At 38.8% G+C, this 22,709-nt stretch overlaps 1 protein-coding gene and 1 long non-coding RNA gene across 4 annotated transcripts in view; one reads left to right on the top strand and one right to left on the bottom strand.

The window, feature by feature from the left end:
- The first annotated feature begins 2,189 nt into the window (after positions 1–2,189).
- LOC138105142 (uncharacterized) lies at positions 2,190–6,545 on the top strand. 2 transcript variants are annotated; one of them, XR_011148399.1, is made up of 3 exons: positions 2,190–2,267; positions 2,427–2,478; positions 3,436–6,545. It is a non-coding gene; the product is annotated as an uncharacterized lncRNA (long non-coding RNA). The 2 variants fall into 2 exon arrangements; XR_011148398.1 differs by having other exon boundaries at positions 2,427–6,545.
- An 86-nt stretch (positions 6,546–6,631) lies between these two features.
- Positions 6,632–22,709, bottom strand: part of TOX (thymocyte selection associated high mobility group box) — a 218,985-nt gene continuing 202,907 nt past the window's right edge. For both annotated transcript variants that reach the window (XM_069004806.1, XM_069004805.1), the window contains 3 exons: positions 17,145–17,531; positions 8,137–8,288; positions 6,632–6,750 (listed from right to left, as the gene is read on the bottom strand). In XM_069004806.1, coding sequence (XP_068860907.1) covers positions 6,714–6,750; positions 8,137–8,288; positions 17,145–17,531 — 576 coding nt within the window. In that variant the 3' untranslated portion in view covers positions 6,632–6,713. The remainder of the gene's footprint in view (positions 6,751–8,136; positions 8,289–17,144; positions 17,532–22,709) is intronic.

Below are 22,709 nucleotides of genomic sequence, written 5' to 3' on the forward strand. Positions count from 1 at the left end.
TGAAAAAAAAAAAAAAAAAAAAAAAGAGAGAGAAATAAATCAGCTTGAAGTATATGAATGATATAGTCAAAATTCCAGTCTCATGAGCTTTGATATTTTAATCAAGGATTCCAGGAACCTAAAACCAGAGATTACTCAGACATCTCTCTCTTTTTATTTTAATGTTTTAAAATTAATTTAGAGTTAAGTTCAAAAATAGCACTCAGCTGTCCACACATGACTTAAAAGTAGAACTGCTGAAGACAAATAAAACCTGGCAACTTCCCCCTATTTATTATTTGTAAAATCTCACCTAAGTTAAAGCTGCCCCTGTGGACCTGAGCACTGCTTCACAGATTTTGAACTTTAGTTATGACTAAAGCAGAAGACTGTTTTTCAAAACTCTCAGATCTTAGCTACCTTTCCTCTAAATTACTCTGTGTCCCTGGGCACATCACTCTACCTCCTTTCATATTCATCTCTTTAACAAAACCATGTAGCACATGCTTGTATGCCAGAGAAGTGGAGAGGCTCAGCTCATTATTTTGAACTCTGAGCAAAACATGAAGGCTTCCTCTGCTAATTAGGGCATCAGCCTTATTTATTCAAGTGGTGACATGTTTTTGAATGAACTTTGGATCTTCATGTTGCTATCTAAGCTGTGCTACATAGACAGCACGAAAAATCTTTCTTGCATCTTCAGTATTTAACAATATGACTGTACTGATGGCACAAACATGGATCCAGGTGTTTCATTGTGAAGAAAGTTGGAATTACAAAAGCAGCCTGCAGGCTTTGTGTCTGCAAAGGGCTTATGCTGCCACAGGTATTGTGCTAGCACCCCATGTGCCCCCACCCCCAGCCCATATTGGAAAGGTTTTGGACTTCTTTCACTTTCCACTGAAACTCGGCACTATGGGAGCACCAAGGTCAGCATATATGCTGTGCATAAAGCTGGGAAATTTTTGACTGCATGCATCAAAGTTTGAGAAACCAGAATGTTCACTAGATGTTTTCTTTGTCTTCATTTCTATTTTATTTTTTTTTTAACTACTGGAGCCAGGCCAATTGTAAGGCAGAACTTCTTAGAAAGCAGCTTAGAGCAGCGTCTGAAATGGGTGATTCTTAGAGCCTTCGGAGACTTCTGCATTACAAAATGTGTGCCCAGCCTTCTGTGAAAAAGTGACACATGGAAGATCACCTACTTGTATGTTTGATTTAGCTAAAGAACACAGTTTATAAAGATAACAAAGATATCCATCCTTGATCTAATATTTTTTTTTTCCCCAGGAGGTTGTGTATACACTCTGCTGTTTGGTAAATTCAGAGTTAAAAGGAAAAGTATTTTGGTTTGAGTTTAAATTTTATGACCTAAACATCCAGCCTCTGGACATGGCTCTGAGTTCTCTGGTTCTGCCTGCTGTGTGTGCTCGGTGTCTGCTGTCCGCATCCTCACTGCTCAGCTGGCCGGCAGTCTGGAAAATGCTGATGTTCTAAGGGTTACTGGATTACAATTGTTCTCTGCAAACAAAATTCACATCTGTTCTGACAACTTATTTCAGCCTGATGCAACTTGAAAAGGTCGAGATTAATCCCAGAAAATCAGACTTCTATTTGAAAGGCCAAATCAACTTTAATTGTAACACATGGTTATTTGTATTGGCATTTAGCTGCAGCCGTTTATCCTTCTTTCCACTGGTATTATTTGTTTCTGAGCTTGCTACTAAAGCCTACAATGCCAGCTGAAATGTTTTAAGTAATGTAACAGAAATAACAGCTGACATCTTTCCTTTTACAGGTTTTACAGGTTTCCAGAGTATTTTGTGTGCATGGCTTTTATGACTTTTGTTTATCAGCAGTCTGGGTAAAAAAGTCATAGAAGAAAATGTTGGTTCATTTTATAAAGATTAATGGTGTCTACTGTACCCTCCTATCCTGCTGGCTTTATCCATCAGAGCCCGAGGGGATGAACCACTTGCTCTGGAGCTCTGCCTCCTACCCAACTTTGATCCCAGACGTTAAGGGATTTAAAGCCCCTACACATAACACCAGTTGCAAGCTGTGCTTTTCCATGTCGATGAGGTGACTAAGAGCAGCACCCCTCCCCTAGGCGTGGTGTAACACCTCTCTAACTACCCTGCTTCTTCTGGCAGCTGCTATCAGCTCAGCCGTTCATCCATCAACTGATAGCTGAGCTCTCAGATCCCTTGAAAAGTGACAGGATGAAAGAGACTGATTTGGCAATACTTTGCTCTTGCTGTTTGGCCTGGAGAAAGATACTCTAAGTGGTAAGATTGTTTAGCAACAGCTGGCAAGCACCCGGGTGTGAGCCTGATTTTCAGACATGACAAGCACTTACAGGAATGTTGCCAGATACAGCTGTTTAAAAGCCTTAATAAACAGCAAGTCAATACTAATCTTTGCCAAATTAATCTTTTCCTTGACAGCCCATCAGAGCAATTATACTCAGACTCGTTGTAAACACACAATTGTCAGAGGGTAAGGATCTTCTCTGCAGTATACTGTGGATTTTTGCACACATTGTTTTCCAAATAGGTAGGTTTCCTTTTCCTTTCCTCTTCCTCTCTCTTTCTCTTTTTTTTTTTCCTCCTCTCATTTTATTTTCTGGCCGATTACATGATTGCCAGCTCGGTGTTACCCTGAAAGAAATTTCTTTGTAAAATGTCTATCACAGCAAGTCCTTAATAGAATGTGAAATGATGACAGTCACAGGATCCATGCAGATGCACATTTGCTAGTGGGTTTCTCTAATTAGGCAGTAACTGTGACAGACTCTGAAATGTTACAAGTCATTGTTCTCACTTGTCCTCTTGTTGGTGAAGCAAGAGCTACATTTGAGATACGATTTAATGTGCTGCTGGGTAATAATAAAACACATGGATTTGCAAAGGAAAGCAAATGGTATCTGTGAGACCTGACACAAAGCACCTCCTATTGAGGTTGCTCAGCACCTCCTGCAACACTGCCATCATGCTGCTGTACTCACCAAATATTTTATTTCAATGCAAAAGGGCTTGAAAACACCAGATAAAATAATTAACAGGGTAATGGTTGTTTATCTGTCTGCCTGCCTGTCTGTCTATCTAGCGTTCTTGTCTATATCTCTGCCTCTATCTGCAGCTATATCTGTCTCTATACCTACCTATCAATGGGAGTCCAGGGGAGTAACTCCTGTATTGGCTACATAACAGCTCTTTAGCTACTTCTCACAGTGTGTGCAAAAGAAGGATTTTTACCTACTCCATTTTCCCCAAGCACAGAAAGATATCTCTGTGGATCTGCCATGTTTACAGGATTGGGTAAGAAACAGGCAGACACAGACTTGGAGATGGCAGTCCAAGGTGGGATGATGTCTCAAAAGGCTAAGGAAGGTGGTAAGAGCGTGTTTTACCTTCCAGTAATGAGCTCTTTTATTGTTGGGTTTCCTGTTTACAGAGGAGCCTCACAGGGAATATTTGGCAGAGACGCCACTGGAATCAGGAGCCGGTATTTGGTGAGAGAGAGAGAAGTGGGCATGAATGCATTACATTTCCCTGTGAATGGCTGGGGCCCTCTATGAATACATTACTTACTGCCTGTGGATGAATGTGAGGGGAAAATCCTATGGCAGGCCCGTTTGAATTGGAATTTGGCTTCTTCTGTCAGAGGTAGCAGCTGGATGAGATTTCTGCTTGAACATATGTGAGTCTAGGGATAGAGAGACCAGGATATCTCCTGTCACCAGAACATGGCACACAGAGAGCAGCAGTGAAATCAAAGAGCCTTTGCTTTTCAAAACCTCTGCTCACCTTGGTGCAAGCAGATGGGATTTACAACCTGCAGAGTGGATATGTCGCCAACTTTGCATTTTGCCCACCACATTTTAAAAATAATTTAAAAATATATTAATTTCAATGAATGGGAGACTATTTCCTTTGGTTTCTATCACTCTGACAGATGTTTTTATCATATTTGCTTGCTGTTACTGTGTTGCTTCCATGTGCAGGTTGTTTAGTTCCTGTGGGCTTTCTCATTATCATGGTTAGGACAGATGGTGACTTACAACCAGTGACTGGGGTGTGTGTTACCGTGGTGCCTAAGGCACAGTGCTGCAGCGAAGGATGGGGCACGTCTTCACCAGCTGCAGTGGAGTTTCACCTGCTTACAAAAGGATCCAAACCATCTATTGGCAATTTGTATCTGTCAGTACTCAGCCAAAAACAAACAGCAGATTCCCCATGGCTGGCAACCATTTCTTTTTCCCAAGGTCAGACATGAGGAACTGACATTTATGCATTGAAGCTGCATCTTTCTTTTGGAAAAAAATGGTTTCAGTATACCCATGGCCAGAACTGCTGCTCTTCCAGCACAGTTGTCCCATCTGAACAGAGCCCGGACACAGGACCACACTCAGAGCACTGGATGGGTAAAGTGCTGCACAGCTAACACACTGCAGGTTCCCATGCTTATAGACTGAGAGACACCAATTAGCCAGAGGTTCATACAGAATAAGTATTTTATTCATGATGTATTTTTTTATTTACATTAAAGTTTTCTTGTTATTTCGAACTCTGCTTGGATACCGAAATTAACAACTTTATGTGACTGCGCACCTGCTCTAAAAGAAATGAAGATAACACAGTTCTTTCCCATAAAAGAAAAAGGAAAACTGCCTGTCAAAATCAAAGTTGATTTTTCTCATTCCCAGTAATTATCTTTTCTCTTTAGAATTAATATGAGTGGAAAATGTAGTTTACTATAATATAATAAATAGAAGACATTGGGTAATTAGTAGTGCTGATATATTTCTAAAGTACTAAACAGACAAACAATAAACTGTGAATTTAATCACGAGTTCTCATACAGTTTCAAGACAGGAAAATTAGAGCTCTCAGCTACAGTCATTTGAGTAATCACATCTGATCTGCATTATTTATTAGTTATTACATGCCAAGTGATTCTGATTGTACATTGCCTGAAATCATTCAGAAGCAAGCATGCCTTTGTTTCTGTTTTGTTTTATAAAGAAAAATCAATGGCATTGCCTAATGTGTATTCTATCTGAATTGCTTCCTTTATTTCACACAGAAAATACAAATCACTGGTACTGTCCATTAATGGGACAGGCATCTGGGACAAAATCATCCAGAAATGTATTTTCAGAGCTATCCCTGATCCCAAACATTGACAAAATACCTTCTTTTGGATATTTTTATCCCTTTCCCTGTGGCTGTTGAACTTACCTTTCATTTTAGAATTTATTTCTGATATACTCCCTAAAATTCTTTAGGACCTTTTGCATATATAATAAAATGGCTGAAGCATATTTGGTAATATTTCTTTTGGTAATATGTTTATTCCACTTGACAAATTAACAAAACATGATGAAGTTCCAAGAAGCAGCGTTATGCAGTTTTATTCAGTTAGTTTTGTTGGTTCAAGTCTTAGTTTTGGGCAACTTCCTGCTACAATGCTTTAAGAAGGGAATTACTTAAAATACCTTTTTTTCTTTTCCTTAACAACCAAAGAAATAGAGAAATAGTTCTTCGTTACCTTCATTTTCTGCCAATAAAGCAGGTTTGTTGTTACATTTGTCACTGTAAAAACTAAATAAAGTATTCACATCAGTTGTGAACAATTTGTGCCAGCAAAAGTTAAAGCGTCAAAGAAACCTCTTTAAAATGCTAACAAATTTACTTACAAACACCTATATTTATTATTTCATAAATAGGCGCAACAGGTTCCATAAAAAAGATTAAATACAGACACAGTATGAAGAAACAATAATACATAGCCATATGTAGAGGTTATAATTTAGCTGTCTCCAATCTGTTTCTGCATCTAATAAAATATCAGGTAAGCATTTGGCAGTTTTATACATAAAAGGACTTAAATGACGTTTACTAACCAGTACACATAAAGTGATTTTCTTTAAAAAAAAAGAAGCATTTTTTTAGGCAGTACAAAATAAATGTGTTTGCTCTTTATCAACATTAGTTTTTTCTCCTAAGTTTTTTGTGTTTATTTCATGAGACAAAGCCAATATTTTTAATTAATATAATTTGGGACTATTTTACTTTTTTCTCCAAACACTTTGAAAATATAGACTATCAGTCAGTTGTTTAAAAACGAAGTAAAAATATGAATGTTTGCCAATTTTACCCTTATTGTGAAATCAATAAACTGGAATGAGCCAGTTTCAATTACAATTAGCTACAAAAACATTCACATTTTATACTCTAGGAGAGTGTAACATAGATGCTATTTACAAACTTGCTATGACTGCTACATCAAGCCATTTAAAAAGTCTTTAGTAGTTTCATATAAACACCCATTATGAAAAACCAATGGAAAATCCAGGACTTTTATCCGAGACATCTACAGTTGCTAAGGCAGTTACTATCGCAGCACTTCACAGCAAAAACCAACATAAAATCTGAATGGTCCAAGTTTCCTTCAAGGAAGAAGAAAAGCAATGTCCGTTAAAGGATCTCAGGGAAGGGGTGGAAAGGAGAAAGAAAGAGAAAAAATGGGAAAAAAAAAAAAAAAAAAAGAAAAGGAAAGAAGCAAGACTATTTTTTCCAGAGTGGGTGACCCACAAGCTCAAATAGTCCTAAGTGCTTAGCAACTTGTATTTTCTAATAAAATGCAGAACTGCCTTGACTGCATAAAGCAATCCATGATGAAAAGACTTCCCTGCATTCCTCAGTGGAAAGGAGAGGTGTTTCAGATTTTCAGGTAAGGTAGAGTGCTTTGTCCCTCTGCATGCCCCTGTTCAAAGAGAAAAAGAACAAATGTGATTTTTTTTTTTTACGTTTGAAAAATTTTTAGTCCTATTCTTCAAAAAAAAAGAAAAAGAAATCAGCCCCACAACCCCACTGCATGTCATTAATTCCAAGCATATCACTGAAGTACAGCTGCATTGCCATGGTAATAACAAGAAGATCATAGTGACACATGTCACAACCTGGAGACTGCATCTGGCTCTAAAACAGCACAGGACTGGGACATGGGTTTAAGCCCTGATTTGGGATAACCTGCACTAGTGGGCTGGCAGCACTGACTGTCAAAAACTGCTTGGGTAGAGCTGTGGATTTAGCACAGAGCTTGGAATGATGCTCCATAAGCACCCTATACAAAGCAGCCACTTTCCTTAGAAGGCAGGAGAGCTTGGTTACATGAACATGGGTTTCAGCCACTGATACCTCTGGCATATTTTATTTACTAGTACAGATATAGCCTGTATCTAAAACGTGTTGGGTTGGCAGGTTCAGGTAAGCACCTGCAAGGGGACAGCAGAAGCTTAGCAAAGATTGGTTAAGTTCAGGCACACGGATTCACAAAGGCTTTTCTACACAGAGTAGGCATATCTACAGGCATATCTGCTCAGAGAAAGCTGCCAGTGATGGGAAGTTACACCCAGTGCACACCTGGAGAGCAGTTCTGGGAACAATGACATATTGCTTTTTTTCCAGAAGAGACCAGGAATCAAATCCACAGGTGGCTATGGATTGTTTGACAGAGGACAGTCTATTCAGAGCTGTGTAAGTGGCTATAAAAGTCTGTGGGCTGGACTCCATGACTCCACAAAACCCATGCTGCAGAGAAGCTGGAGGTTGGAAGGATTTACTAACGTTATATTGGGGGCATAGGGCTCCTACAGGTCGGGTGTTTTGTTTCTCATTACAGTCATGTGGTCTTCATGCCATTCCCTTCCGTGTATCTTGTATCCCGTGTATCAGGCCTGCTTCTCACTGATGTGGTTTTTCATGACCTAGACTAGTTATTTTCATGACCCAGACTAGAAAACAGTTCATGTCATTTGTCTCTCATTGAGGAGGCAGTGATCTTAAAACTTCTTTCTTACTCCTTCTCCCTAAGATTTCAGTTCTGATCTTCTATGGGACGCAAGTTCTCTGAGAACTAGAAAGTGTATGTGCTGAGGTAAGGTGACAACAGTGTCTAACAAATGTATGTATTGAAAACTTGCCCACAACAGTCTAACTGCTGAATAAATACCTAAATAAATGCGTGCCATCACAGATACACTTCTGAAACGCCGTAGGGAAACGGGCAACAACGCTGTTCCCAAATGTCTATCATATACTTGTGTCATGAATGTTGCTCAACACAAGGTGGCATTCACTGGCTGCTTACCCATTACTGCAGTAGTCATTATTCCAGTCCACAGTCTGTGCCGGAGGATTTCTGCACCCTGAACGAACATACTCCATTGCTTGGGTAACAACTTGTGCAGCTGTTGATGTTGGATTGATGATATTCTGATAATCAGGCTGAAGAGTAAATCCCTAGAGGAGAAAACAAGTACATTACAAAGTATGGAAACAAAGTAACAGGTTGGGTGCATTAAAAAAAGTAAAAATGCAGTGTGTACTGTGAAATGGTAGTACTTCTTTTCCAGATGTGATTTTGGTTATAAAACCTAAAATAGGCAAAAATATGCAGGTTCTCTCTAAGTTTTAAAATCTTTCTTTGGTCTGAGAAATGAAACACTGCCAAACCGTTGTTAGCTGTTACAGAGTCACAAGATGGAACTAAAAGAGACAGAGCAGAAACAATTCAAAACCAAGAGAACAACTCAATCAGCACTGGGACAAAAAGGTCTGTTTGCTCCTTAGAGCTTCCATTTAGATTAAACGTAAGCATACACACTAGTCACTAATTCCCAGAATATGCAACAGAATCTTTTTGAAGGATGTAGGCAGCAGGTGGCTGACTGTTTTATTAGACTACACCTATTCACGTATTGTTCTCAAAACCCTTTTTCTTCATTCAGTCACAAAGGGACCATCTGCTGCTTCTTTTATTTGCACTTCTCTCTCAACTAAACGGAAATTCAACCAAAGCTTTTTAACAGTTGTTGGACTAATGTAGTGAAAGTAGCACAGAATAACTTGCTTTTGAAACCAAGGAGACGAGAAAAAAAAGTGGAAGTTACAAAGAGACATCTAACCTGCTCCCTGAAATATCTGTCATATGAAAAGTCATAATAATTTTTAGCTCTTTTGATATATTCCGATGTTTAAATATTTTCAAACCCAGGAGAATAATCGAAATTTCAAGGCTAGTGTATCTGGTTCACCCTCTACATTGTGTCCCTGTGAAGTAGGAAGAGCTACACTGGGTAAAATCATGGGAATGTTGTATGAAAGCAATCATTGTCTGCTGAAAAAAACCAGACCAAACTCCTTCCTGGGGCAAGGGCATACAATTCCCACTCAAGTTAGCTGGAGGTGTAGCTACTAAGTCAGAAACTGAACTTGCACCAAGATGCCTGGTTTGGAAATTCACTCCTCCCAGCCTAAGCCCACATACAGAATAGACAGAATTAATGCTGATAGCTTTTAATTTAGTGTTAGTGTGTTGTGTGTGATTGCTTTTCTTACGCAGCCTTCATTAGGACAGGAATTTTGTGGACAGATGTTTTTCTGCAGGTGTAAGAAGGCAGCCACACTACCTTTTGTCAAGATAAATGTATATTTTCAGCTTCCAGTTGGTCCCCTCTATCCACAGAAATTACCTTCCTTCAAATAGAACATCTCTTCCTTCTTCTCATCCCTCTTCCTTGGCTATTCCCTGAGGTCCTGCAGGTGTTTTGCCTCTCATATGCACTGCCATGTCACTTCACTCATCCTGATCATGGATTTTAGTCTAGACCATCAATGACTGCAACTTTGTTCCTTAACCTTTTCCATATGGAGAACACCTTGAGTAACACTTCAGTACCTTAAACACTCTTTGAAGCCTCACTTTGTCCCTGTTGACTCCAAGAAATGGACTATTAGTAGAGAGCAAGTTCACAGCTGAGTTGTGCATCTAGTTGCCATGTTATTTACATACTGCCCTGCTAATGAGATTAAATAAAGCCTTCCCATGGTGGGTTTTGCACCCATGAGGACTGTAACCTCCATGCTCTGTACACTGCCTTTTCACCAGGCTCTAAACCTATACAGCAAGCTGAGGAGACAGCCCCCATGCCTGCAACAGATCCAAAGGAAACAGTAATTGAGCTGATTTCCCAATGACTTTAATTGGAGTTTTATGTAATTTGAAAGCAGAAAATTTGAGTTTGTATACCATTGTCATAATTTTTTATACAAAACATCAACCATAAGGCCTTTCTAATTCAGCTGTAAGAGGAAACCAACCACAGAAACACATCCTACCCTCAGGCACTCAGATTTACCTTTGGTAGCAAATCCTCTGATCTATCATATATACAAGAAAAACACTATATAGGGACAGTAGCCAGTAGCAAAGCATACAAGTGAGCAGGCACAGAGACTCAAGTACTCAAAAAATCATAGAATGGTTTAGGTTGAAAGGGACCTTAAAGACCATCTGGTTCCAATCCCCCTGCTGTGGGCTGGGACAACTTCCACTATACCAGGTTGCTCATAGGTCCATCCAGCCTGGCCTCGAACATTTCCAGGAAGAGGGAGCATCCACAACCATGGAATACTTCATTACTCATGAAGCAAGGAGATGGTTCCTCCAAATTAGAGGAAGAGACCACCAGTGCAATATCCATTTCATCTCTTCTGGAATTAGGACAAATAATAGCTTAGATGTCAGAGAAGGGTCCTGTGTTTTAACTCAGGAGCTGGGTGGGGATGCATTCTCATATTTTTTCAGGTTTTCTGTGTGGCCACAGACAAATTGCTTTGGCTCTCTTCCAGCAAAGCACATGTGCAAGTGTGTTTGGACTGAATTGGTACCTCTCATGTTAAGGTTGGGACTGCAGAGCCAAACTGAATTCTTCTACCTGCAAAATAATGCGTAACAACACTTTCATCTTGTACCTGGCAAGTCTATTTAGTTTACAGCTGCCTGGGACTGGGGCCTGTTTCTTAGGACACACTCAGGGGATACATGCTAACATGGTGCAGGGGTATCTAAGCCAGGCTGCAGTCCCAGAAGAGTCTCAGTGGTCCCTCTTGGGGGTTGAGGGCTACCAGAATACTTGCATTGTGGGTGATGGAAAGCATGCTTGTTAAAGCAAAGTCATTTAAGCAACCTCAACTCAATATGAAGGACTGATAAAGTATGGTACTGTTTAAGATGCAAACAATAATTACTTCAGCTTTTTCATCAACAGAAAAAGCTCTGAAAATATAGATCTGTACAACAGAAGGAAACAGCCTTGTACCAGGCTTGTGGTAAATATTTGGGTATTATTTATGTAAGCCCTTAACAAACAATGATGAAATAAAAAGCGCTCAGAAAATGAGTGCTTCGAGGTCTAATTAAACAATGCTGATTGTTTTTGCATTGTAATGCTCAAGAGAAAATCACCAACTGTTTTGCAACATGCCTAGAATTTTAAATTTCATTTTCTTGTCCCAGATTGAAATAAAAATAGGGAACTTGATAAAGATTAATTCGATGTCAGGAGGGACATTTGCTCTTTAATTAGATTTCTGTAGCCCTAGCAGTTTCGTTGTGCCACTGTAGCAAGTCCTAAAAAGCCTGCAGCAGAACTAAAGAGTGATCCTCATCTCCACACTTTACTAGGAACTAATTTCATTTCCTGCCTGTCTGGAGAGGTATTTTCAACAGGCATCAATGTTTTTGTCTTCACAACTGATTTATTCATCAATCTCAATGTGATATTTTAAACCTTTAAATTACATCCAAATCCTAAAGCATCTGTTTATTACACAAGGAAATTGAAAATCTGTCTGTGTGATATCATACAAAGATTTTTCCTTAAGGTTATAAAGGAAGTTGACAGATATTAATGACTTTTTTTTCTCTTGACCTCATTCGAAGACAAAGCTTAACAAAAAAGAAGAAGAAATCTGGACAAATACAGCAGGTCCCTGAGTATGCTGTATATAAAATATATACCAGAAAAAATGAGGCTATTATTTTTGGCAGGCTATGGAATCATCTTGCTGTATACATTTATTTTCTAAAGGAAAAGAAATACCTAAAATTAGACTGAAATGAGTTATTATTAAAAAATTTTGTTAAAAAAGTGACATACATTAATCTTCTGGTGCTTTGTTATGCACATGCACTTGCAGCTATGGTTACTAGACATTAAGGATCTAGTTTTGCTTCCTCTACCTGTGAACTGAAATGGGACAGAGTTGGTAATGGGACTCACCATCCCATGCAATGCTTGGGTGAAGGATTTTGAGCAGGGAAGGTGATGCTTCCAGTAGGGCTACTTAAAAGGGTTCCTTAACAAGGTCTGGGTGTATTTAGGAGGGAGTGAATCCTCGGTCTCCTCACTCTTCACACCAAACAGCACAGTAAACAGGCTGGATAGCAGGGTATGCTCAGAAAGAGGCACAAATGTCTGTGTGAGTAGAGAAAGGAAAGAATGACCTTGCAAGTGAAGACAGGCTGCAGCTTCAGCTGCTGTTTTAGCCTGAACTTTGGAGAAATTGTGCTGATTTGAATGACAAGGGTTAAGAATAACATCATCTAAGCCCAGCTGAGTAAAAATTAAACATCATGTCAAACCTAAGAAACATACCGGAGAGTAACAACTCTATATCATTTAAAAAAATTATACAGTGATAAGATGTGCACACGAGCATTTAATGAAAGAAAAATCACACTCTTCTAATCTACTGTGAGTCTTCCTGTGGGTCAAAAGTGGATAAAAGAAAAACTACGGCACGGTGGATTTTGACTTTGAAAATTAAAACTTTAACATGCCTCCTGTTAATGATATTTAAGAAAAGTATAATAAATTTCAGAATTAGAAGCTAAAGATAATTAAAAATCAGGATCTAATTTAAATCTAAATATGAGAATAGAACTAATGGTCATTTTTTTACAGTTTAAAGGACTATAACTGTAAACAATCACCCCAAAGGTCTACAGTAGTGATCCTTTTTAATTTATTCATTACCTGTTGGAACAGAAGAGAAAAGAGAAAAAATAATCTACTTCCTAGAAGTTACAATTTAGATAACTCAAAATAAAGAAAATCTTTTAAAATGAATTAAAAAATATTTACTAATGCTAGGCGTATGACCAAAATGCTAATACCAAAATTTTACATTACATTTCAGAACAATTTGGATGCATTGCATCAGCTGCATACTCCACAGAGTTAATTGATTTTAAAAATAACAGAAATTGTGCAGTCACTGAGGATTTTTGGCTACCAACACTTCTGATTTTCTTGGTGTTCTGTAGATTTTGTGGATCCTCAAAAGAGACTGCTCTTCTCCAGCTGGCAGTCACTCTTGATTTGGCAGCTGCACACGTGCAGGCAGAGTGCTGGATGTGGAGAAGGACATGCTGTTCCCCGTAGAGCCGATGAAGATCAGCTCATTGTTCTGGAAGCAGTGGGAACAGAACTCTCTCCCCAGGTCAGCACTTCTTATTTGTCCCTCCTCAAAGTTTGCACAGAAGAGTTCGTGAATTTCACGCACAACGGTTTTTGGAGAACAGTGCTCCTGCCTGCCAGAACTGAAATCTGGATCTCTCTGTGGTTTTTCTTGGAGTTGGCAGTCCTTCGGACATACTACAAGATGGTCTTTGATATGAAACTATCCTCCTTTTCCTGGAGAAAATTACTGACCAAATGCCACAGAGCCAGAGTTAAAGCAGGGGATCTGTTGAGAGCAGGGATTCACAGAGCCTGCTACTGTTGAGTGCAGTGGCTCACTACTGCTAGTGAGCCATGAACTGTTTCAAAACCAGATGTTTGGGAAAAAAGGAAAAAAAAAAAGAGAACACACCATTGGTGACTTCTAACATGCCTCCAGCACAGTCTGCAGTGAAGGTGCCCAGCCAGGTGAGGATGCCAACACCGGCAGTAGAAGACTGCTAGGAAGCTGTTGGCAGACTTACTCTTCTGCCTGTTAAGCTTCATGCTGTGGTGTGACATGACCAAATTTGCCTCTTTTTTTCTTATAGGGTATTAGTCTATTTAGTGTGAGTAGTGCTGAGGCCTCCAAAGAGCAAAAATGACTCCTGTTGCAAGTCATTCTCTAGGGAGTGGTATGATAACTAGTTTCTGTTCTTGCTGCTTGCTTACATGGAGTCTTTGGAAAGGTTTACGGTGGCCACACCTAAGCCTGGAGGAAATAAAACAACTTGAGGGAAGAGGAAGTAAAAAAAAGTTGACTTAAAGGCAACTATTGCTTCTGCTTTATCAGAATACATATTCTCCCATTCTTCTTGGCTGTCTTTTTACATAGCAAAGTGTTCTACACAGGGACTGAACCTCACATCCAGAGATCCCCTTCCCTCCTCAACATAGGCCAGACAGAGTGGTGCCTCCTCTTTCTCCTTACTGCTTCTGACTCTGAGCTGCTGGGAGAGCTCTATTTTTCTCCCACTAGATCTTTTCCTCTTTAACAAGCTCTGTGATCAGCAGAGTGTTTGCTTTATTTCAAGCAGAAGGGAGAGCAGAGTCCTTTGACAATTGAGTCAGAAAAAGGCCTTTACTTCCAGGCTGTAGTCTCTTGACTTTTTGCTATTTGCCTCCTGGTGGCCAACCTGTCTTCTGTGTTCCAACACAGTATGAAATCCTGGGGATAGTGTTTTCTGTCATTTCTTGACTAAAAAGAGTCATGCCTAAGAAACTGAACAGGATACCACTGTTCTGTTCTGTCATGGCAAATCATGGTGTTGTAAGTACACCTGTAACCCTAAAATGTAATATATGTTTTGCTATATTTAAATTCGATTCACAAACTCTGTAAGCTGTTGTATGCTAAAAAAACCCCAAACAAATACTCCAAAGTGAAATGACATAGATTTTCCAGAGCTCAAAAGCTGCATTACTTTAAAGCAAAAGCAGGAGCGTAAGAAATATAAATTGGTTTGCAGATATTACTTAAAGAGACATGTAGATTGGCAGTGCAGAATTTCAACAAGTAACAAGCACCTTAAGTGAAACAGAAATATCTCACCACAGTATCTTCATTAAAAGCATCAGCTTTCTGACTAAGGAATAGGAGTTAGTAAAAAGCATTAACCTAAAATTTCGTGAGTTTAACAGGAACACAGAGGTACAGCATTTTTTACTTAACTGTAATTGTCCTTATCATGATACAGGTCTACATTCTGAGTTCTGTTTTCTACAACCAAGCGTCCTGGATTTTCTCTTAAGCTAGAAACAAGTCAGCTACATGCCACACATCTCACAGATGACTGAAAGTACTTTCAAAAAGTGGATGCACACACCTTATGCTACAAGCCTGCAACTTGGCAAAATAAGACATTAGAAGATCCATATTACATTAGCTTTTCTTTTGTAGAGAGTTTAGAGTAATGCCTAAGTGTTTATTCATACAATAATGATGTTCTATGTATAAATATGTAAGTATCTAACATCTGCATTACATCTTTTGCTAGCCCCAACTGTGCTATTAATTCACTAAATAGAGACAGATTTTCCAATCTATTCAGTAAATTATGCCTAACGATTCTGGAAAAGACATAAGGAGTTCTGCACTGGACAAGTAATATACAAATGACACTGAACTTGGCAAACAATCTGAACTTGGAAGATCAAATTACCATGCAATAAAAACTCATTGAAATATAGGTATATGATCTCAACAGGTTGCTGTCACAGATGTAACTTCTCATGTTTGGTAAATGAACCAGAGTATTGCTTTGTGTCTCATTGCTCTGAGCCTCAGGTTCAACCAGGATTCTGCCAGGCTTAGGATCTCTGGTCACACTCCTGGCTCACCTGCCTAGGACTTCTTCTTGTTAGTTCCAGCTGCCCAGGCCTGAGGTCAGCTCCTGAGTTTCTCTGAGACTTGGGTGTGGCTCTCCTGGGACACTCACACTAACTGCAGGAAAACCTTCATGAATACATGACTCCACGTACGTGTGGTCATTAGTCTGTTGAGTCTGTTTTCTCTGATAGTGAAAAATTAACTGGACTAGGAAAAAGTTGTGAACACTTTACAAGTTTTCCTTCCTGATTACTCCAAATCACTCTTGAGACTAAGATCAAAGTCTCTGAATAAATCCAAATCATCCTGAGTACACCTTGATTTATCTTCTGAAGAACCAAGTTTACCAGTCCAGATTTCTTTCAACTCTTTTGGTTTTTTTTTTTTCTGCTTTGGAAGATTTCTTTCCCTGTTAAATTGTTCTCCCAGTGAGAAGCTATGGTTTGTGTTCAAGTATTCCCAGCTCTAAAGGCCAATCTTGAGATGACATATTTCTGGCTTGGAAAGCAAATTCAAATACCTTGTCAGCAAAGGTGAATTTACAGAGAAATTTAAAACACAGAGCAAGTTCATGACTATGTATTACCAGCCAGTACTGACAAGTTTTGTGTATACAAATTTTGTAGATTCTTGCAATTCCATTCAAAAAATTTTCATTCTAATGCCAGTTTTCAAAGCAAGATCTTATTATTGATAGTCACATCTCATACAATACAAAAGGAAATTTTCTCTTATGAAATCAACAGTTTATCTGCTCTCTTAATATCCCTCCATAAGCCTGGAGGGCACAATACCATGGATGGTCTGCATTAATTCAGCACTTGTAGGAAATATATTGAGAATAAACTATCCAAAATGTTCAGAATAGGGAAAAAAAACCAAACAAAAAAGCCCCATATTGAGATGGTGGACACAGCCCATTTACTTCCAGTAAAAAGAAGGTATATCTATTTAGCAAAATGAAATTATGAATGTGGCATAAGGTAATACACTCTTGTTCACTTAATCTAGCATGTTCAACATAACCTGGGTTGCTTTATGTTCCCTCTGACAGTTCCACATCACAGTCAGCACAGGGATAACAGCATAAGCTATAATTATATCATTTTCTAGACATTGTTTGTATCATTTTCTAGACATTTGTTTTCTAGCCTTTTGTTTGTGAAGTGTGATTCCTGAAAACTTAGCATTTCACTGTTTCAGGATACTCACAGATTTGCAGATGGATCTACGGACAATGATGGACATCACTGCTAGCACAAACACTTCTACTGCAGTTTTCCATCATCTAGGTAAACTCATTAATTTGTTCTTGCCCTTGAAAGACTAAACCTATACCTAAACCAAACCATGGTTTTGAACCTGCAAAACTAAAGCTAACCTAAATCTCTCTCACTATGCCAACTTTTGGATGACTCCCCTCCCCCTGCCCCCCCGCCCCAATAAAATAACTCCCCAGAGAACTGAAAAGCTCCAACTTACTTGCTGCATTGTAGGAGAGTGTAAAGCAGACTGGACCTGCATTGGTAGCTGGTTTCCAATGGACTGCTGCATTGAGATCGGCTGGTGCTGCTGGATGTTGAGATGCTGGTGCAGAGGGGGGCTGATCTGGAGAGGTGGTGGTGGGGACACAGCCATGTTTGCTATGGAAACAGTCACTGGCATTTGGTTGTTGGGCTTGGGCGCTATGTTCCTGGGGATATTGGCATGCATGGCAGTGATGTGAGGATTCATTCCTGGTTGTTGGTGGTAGTGGGAACTGAGGTACAGTGCAGAGTGGGCCTGGGCAGGCCCATGAAACACTGACTGCTTTGAATTCATCATCTGAGGTTGTGGGGAGGCTTTAACATCAACAGGTTCGCTGTAGCTCTGTTGAGAAAAACAAAAATCAGACAATACTTAGAAGCTACCAAATATGGCTGTTCTATACACCAAAGCCTGTTTAAGAGCCACACCATAGGAAAACATTTACCTGGACCACCAAATTTTCTTTGAAATTGAGTTTGGTTATTACTCTAGAAAAAGAATTAATCCCTTTCACCTTAAACTTTTGTCTTCAACATTGTTAAAAAAAAGTAATTTAGGTCTTTTTTTCCTGGTCTAGCCTGGCATTTTCCTTTTCCAAACTTGGAACTGGCATCACTGATCTAATATCTTATACAACCAAGACAACCAAGCCTGACATATTTTTTCACATAAGCAGCCACTACTATTGTCCTCAGATTTGATGGCCTAGTTGAAAAGAGAATTAGGAGAGTGGGTTACAGCAAAACACTGTCATGATTTTTGAAATGTCTTGTTTTCCCATTTGCAAACCATGGATAAGATCTTCAGGGTCTTTTACCATATGCATTGATATTGCTAATAGTTATTTATCTGTTAGTTAACATGGTGAAGAGGCTAAACCTCATCCTCAGCTGTTCTTCTGCATGGAACAAATACACTAGTTGTTGTGCCAATGCCTTTATTTTGAAGTATTTTGTGTTGGAATGGTACATATTACATAGACCATGCATTAAGAGAAATAAGAATACTCTGAATAATTCGTCTTTTAGCAAAACATGATTTATTAATCCAATTCATAAGGCTCTGAAAACTCTGTTTAAAACTTATGGCTAAATAAATGTTAGCCTGCACAAGACAAGGAAGTTATCTTTAGTCTAAAGCTAGATGAATACTGTGTAGAATATTAGAAACTGCACAGGTTTATGAAATATTATGGTCTGGCCTGAATTCTTAAAGTTGCTAGTAATAAAACGCCTCAATTAATGAATATGAATTTTAATAATACTCTTTGTTCTAATATTTGTAACTTGCTACATTTGATTAAACTCAGTTTGCTCAATTGTTTTTCATACATTTATTTTCTTAGATATCCTGAGTGATGTATACTCAAATAAATGATGAAAAAAATTAAGTAATAACTCACATATGCTTATAAGTGGGAATCATAATTTGAAGTCAAGTCATACTGGCATTAATAGTCAGTGAAAGGTGAAACATGCTGGAAAAAAATGGCAGAAATGTCCCTCTGGAGAAAGAAGTCACTTTGTCAAAACAAGGCTGAAAGACGCATATATGCCCTTATTCTGTGATCTCCGTGTCATGTTTGCTCAGTTTACAAGTCAGAGTAAGTTTCATGTTACTCTCAGCACTCCAGGGTCAGGGAAGTCTATTTGCATTCTTTCTGAAGGATGCACCATCACCAACAATCAGTTGACCCGTGCGTTACTGAAATTGCTTCATTATATGTGATGATAAAGATGAGACTGATAACTTCCTTTTCCCTATGTGTAACTGCAGTTCCATTAGCAAAAAACCCCTTGTTTTCTCCAGTAAATGAAGGAAAATTAAATGAATATGAAAAAGTTAATGCAAATCTCTGTCTCCGTGGATCTGCCTAGCTCTGCTTGCATGTGGGTGTACACGTGTGCAATGTTTGCAGGATCCAGACGTAGACATAAAAGCCTGAAAGTAGCTGCAAAATCTGCCATTATTTGGACATTATTTTTAAAACACTGAATTAATGACAGAGATTAATGTTCATAACAATGTGGCAAGTATTTTCCCCCCCTCTCTTCCCATTTGCATTTTTAGAACACTCTCGTGAGTGTAGAAGCAACAACTGGCAGGTTTGCTAAAATTTCAGCAATTCAGAAGGTTTGCTAATTAGCAACATGGTTCAAGAGACTCCTCTTGGGTGTCCCAGGCTTATTACACATTACAGGAAGTGTAGGCTGTGTTCTTTCTTGACAGACTTGGAAGTTTTACTGAGAGCACAGTCCCCTCATGAAAACTGCTTGTCTTTCCATGATGTAGCTGGCAGGCTCTGTGTAGTCCAAGCAGGGATAATTGCTCCTGAAGTGTCTAAGGGCAGATTGGTTAAACTAATCCTCCTGGTGAGGTGAGTGCTGCAGAAAGCCTTTGCTGACATACTGACAGACACTTATATTTCATTCGTAACTACAAGGATGCTGCCATACACCTCTTTAACAGAGATACAGGGAACCACTCTAATTACTGGACAATTCTGAGTTCACACATAAGCAGTGGATGCATGGCCCATACTGATAAAATTACAGACATATAGGTAGTAACATTTTATCCTTTATGTCAAGAGGAATTGCACAGTCTCTAGTCAGAGATGAATAACACTTGTTATACCTCTGAGAAGAGCTCAGCAAAGTGATCAAAAGGGACAGTTTCAGTTATCTCAAGTATTGAATCAACTTTCTATATGTTTCACCAGATCTTCATCCAGTAAAAAGCACAACACTTCAGCTTAAGACCAGGTATTTTGCTGTAACTTAGGACGCTTTAAGTCATATGGGATCTGAAACCAAATGGTCCAATATCAGTGTAAAACACATCAATATTATCAGTTACTGGGAATCTTGATAAATGAACCCATTAAATTCTATTCTCCAGCATACTGCACTTTCAGCTTTTTTTCTGCAGCTGGGTCAGAAACACGGATTATGTACATATTGCTGGAGCTAATAAAATAGGTGATGTCAAGTCTTTCAGATTTGTGATGTCACTTTGCTGTGAAATAAACCAAGAGGCGTATATGATGCATAAGTCACACTATGATTTTGGGCACAATTGCTGCTTTCACAGACTAGAATGGGCATTGCACTGGTCCAGTGCAGCATCAGACCGTCTTAGACAAGGACTTTTATTATGGGTAAAAATTGGAACTAAGAAAGAAGGGATTTGATTGGCCAACATGGGCTTCAAATGCACAGTCATGCTCCCTAGCTTTCAAGTTGGATTTCAGCCAATTTTCTCTTGAGTTATCCAAGGAGAAGAGCACAAATAATTCTAAAAGCCCCCACAAACCTCTAATTAATCAGCCCCAAACCAATACTAATTTATAGGATGAAGTTCTAAAATAAAATTCAGATATATGCAGTGGAGATAAAAATTATAAATCCATACACACAGGCCACCAAACCCTGGTGTTTAGTAACTCCTAAATGCTAAAAAGTCTTCTACTAGACATGCAGCGAGACCATCTTTCATCACTACTACCTGAAAAATGGTGGTGTAAACCCACCACTAGAGGGTGACAGAATATTACATTTAGTCATTGGTAGGGGGTGGTATTTTGCACGTACTTGGCAAACGTACATTGGGACAACAAATTAGTTTTTCTTGACAGTCCTTTATGCTCTTTGAGTGGCTTATACTTGTTCTGGAGATCAAGGTGAAGCCTTACTCTAAATCTTCAAATTCTTCATAGTCTAAGAGAAGGATTTCCTATGGACCTGTCTTTCCATCTAACATCATCTCCTAATACTCCTGCCTAAATTTAAAGAGAAAATAAATCAGAAGGTGAAGACAAGGTAGGTAGGCCAAGGCAATGTAATGCTGCAGAGAAGGTATGACAGCCCTTTAGGCACAACACAAATCCGCTTCCCATCCCCTTCCCCCAAAGAATCTGTTGTTTTACTGAAACGCAAGTTATAAAAGGGAAGAAAATTTTGAAATCCCAACAGAAAGATAATGAAAGTAGAAGAGAAATAAGAAAAGGAAAGGAAAAAAGTAAGTACTACTGTAATTCTGATGATAATGAGTATAATTACATTAACTAAAAGTACTGGTGGTGCATGACCCTCAGTCCACAAAATTATTTTATTCCTATAATATTTTAAAGGAAGTGAGTGATGATACAGGTGAGTGCTGTTCTTAAGAGAAAGTGTTCAGAGTTGATAATTTTGCACAAAGTTTGAAAAGTGCTGAATGAAGTTCTTCCCCATGGTTTTCACCAAACTCATGACTTTCCTTCCAATTTTAGAGCAAACAGAACTTTCCCATGCACCTCAACTCCCCTACTGTGTGTCAAAACTCCTTATGCTTTATTGGCGAATTAAAGAATTAAATTAGGATGAGGGGTTAAGCATTGCTCACCTGGCTATGTTTTATTTTCTGAAGGGTACTGCCCTGGGACTAATGGTCATTCTTTTCACAGACTGAATTCAGGCACAGGGAGTGTGTCTGTTCCTTAAGGAAAGTCTCGCTGGGATTTCCCTCATCCCATAACATCCAACTCACTCCTGCGGTTGAGAAATTATTTTTGGTAAAGACATCCTGCTCAATTTAGCTGCATTAGAGAAAAAACCATCATCCTAGGTGATGCCATTTTGGCATCTCCACAGCTCCCTTTGGGATATAATTTGATTTTCACTTTGAAAACTCACGCTCTAAACCCTCACCTAGGTTTCAAACAGCTCTTGAAACCTACACATGGGTATTGATTCCAAATTGTGGCTGCCTTCTGGCTGCTGTTGGAGCTTCTAATCCCATTTCTGTTGGAAGATAAACATCCATGTGATTGAAAGTAAAGCAAGGACATGTTTTAACAAGGCAGTACTCTAAGGGCCTGATCCCTAGACTACTGAATTTAAAGGAAAATCTCTTATTAACTCCAACAGAATTTGGATCACAGCCCACCACCATTACTGTTATTTAAGTACTAATGTCTGGATGTCCATTTCATTTTTCATGAAAAGCAGATAGGATCTGTCAGAGGCTGAGAACCATTCCCAGATGATGATCACTACTTTTGACCTCTGATTCATCAGAAGCACACCTAGAAACTACAAGTGCCTATACTTACTTCTGCTGTTAATGTATTAATGCAGTTTTTCTTAGAAATGTTGCCAGCAAGTAGGACTACATAGATGTATTCACACATAATGTATATGGACATCTTCAACTTACATAATTTATACATGCTTTATATTCAGAATTCTTACCTACTGTAGAATAATATATGGGAATTAAATAGATTTTTGCATTAATTTCACTCTAGTAAGCAGTGCTCAAGTAATACTGCTCCTTGCAATGTAAAACCAAAAAGTCAGTGTTGTCTCAAAGAAACCAGAGATGCTCTATTAACGGAGAAAAAAGGGGTTTTTTTCTTATTCTATTGATTTCAGAAAATTAGTTAATGATCAAAGCCTTTCAGTTGGAGCAATATAATTTCAGTTGTTTACAGATGAGATATTATCAAAATACTTCTTTATTAATGACACCAATTAA

Source organism: Aphelocoma coerulescens, chromosome 2 (genome assembly GCF_041296385.1).
Source record: "Aphelocoma coerulescens isolate FSJ_1873_10779 chromosome 2, UR_Acoe_1.0, whole genome shotgun sequence".
In the NCBI taxonomy this organism is placed as follows: Eukaryota; Metazoa; Chordata; class Aves; order Passeriformes; family Corvidae; genus Aphelocoma; species Aphelocoma coerulescens.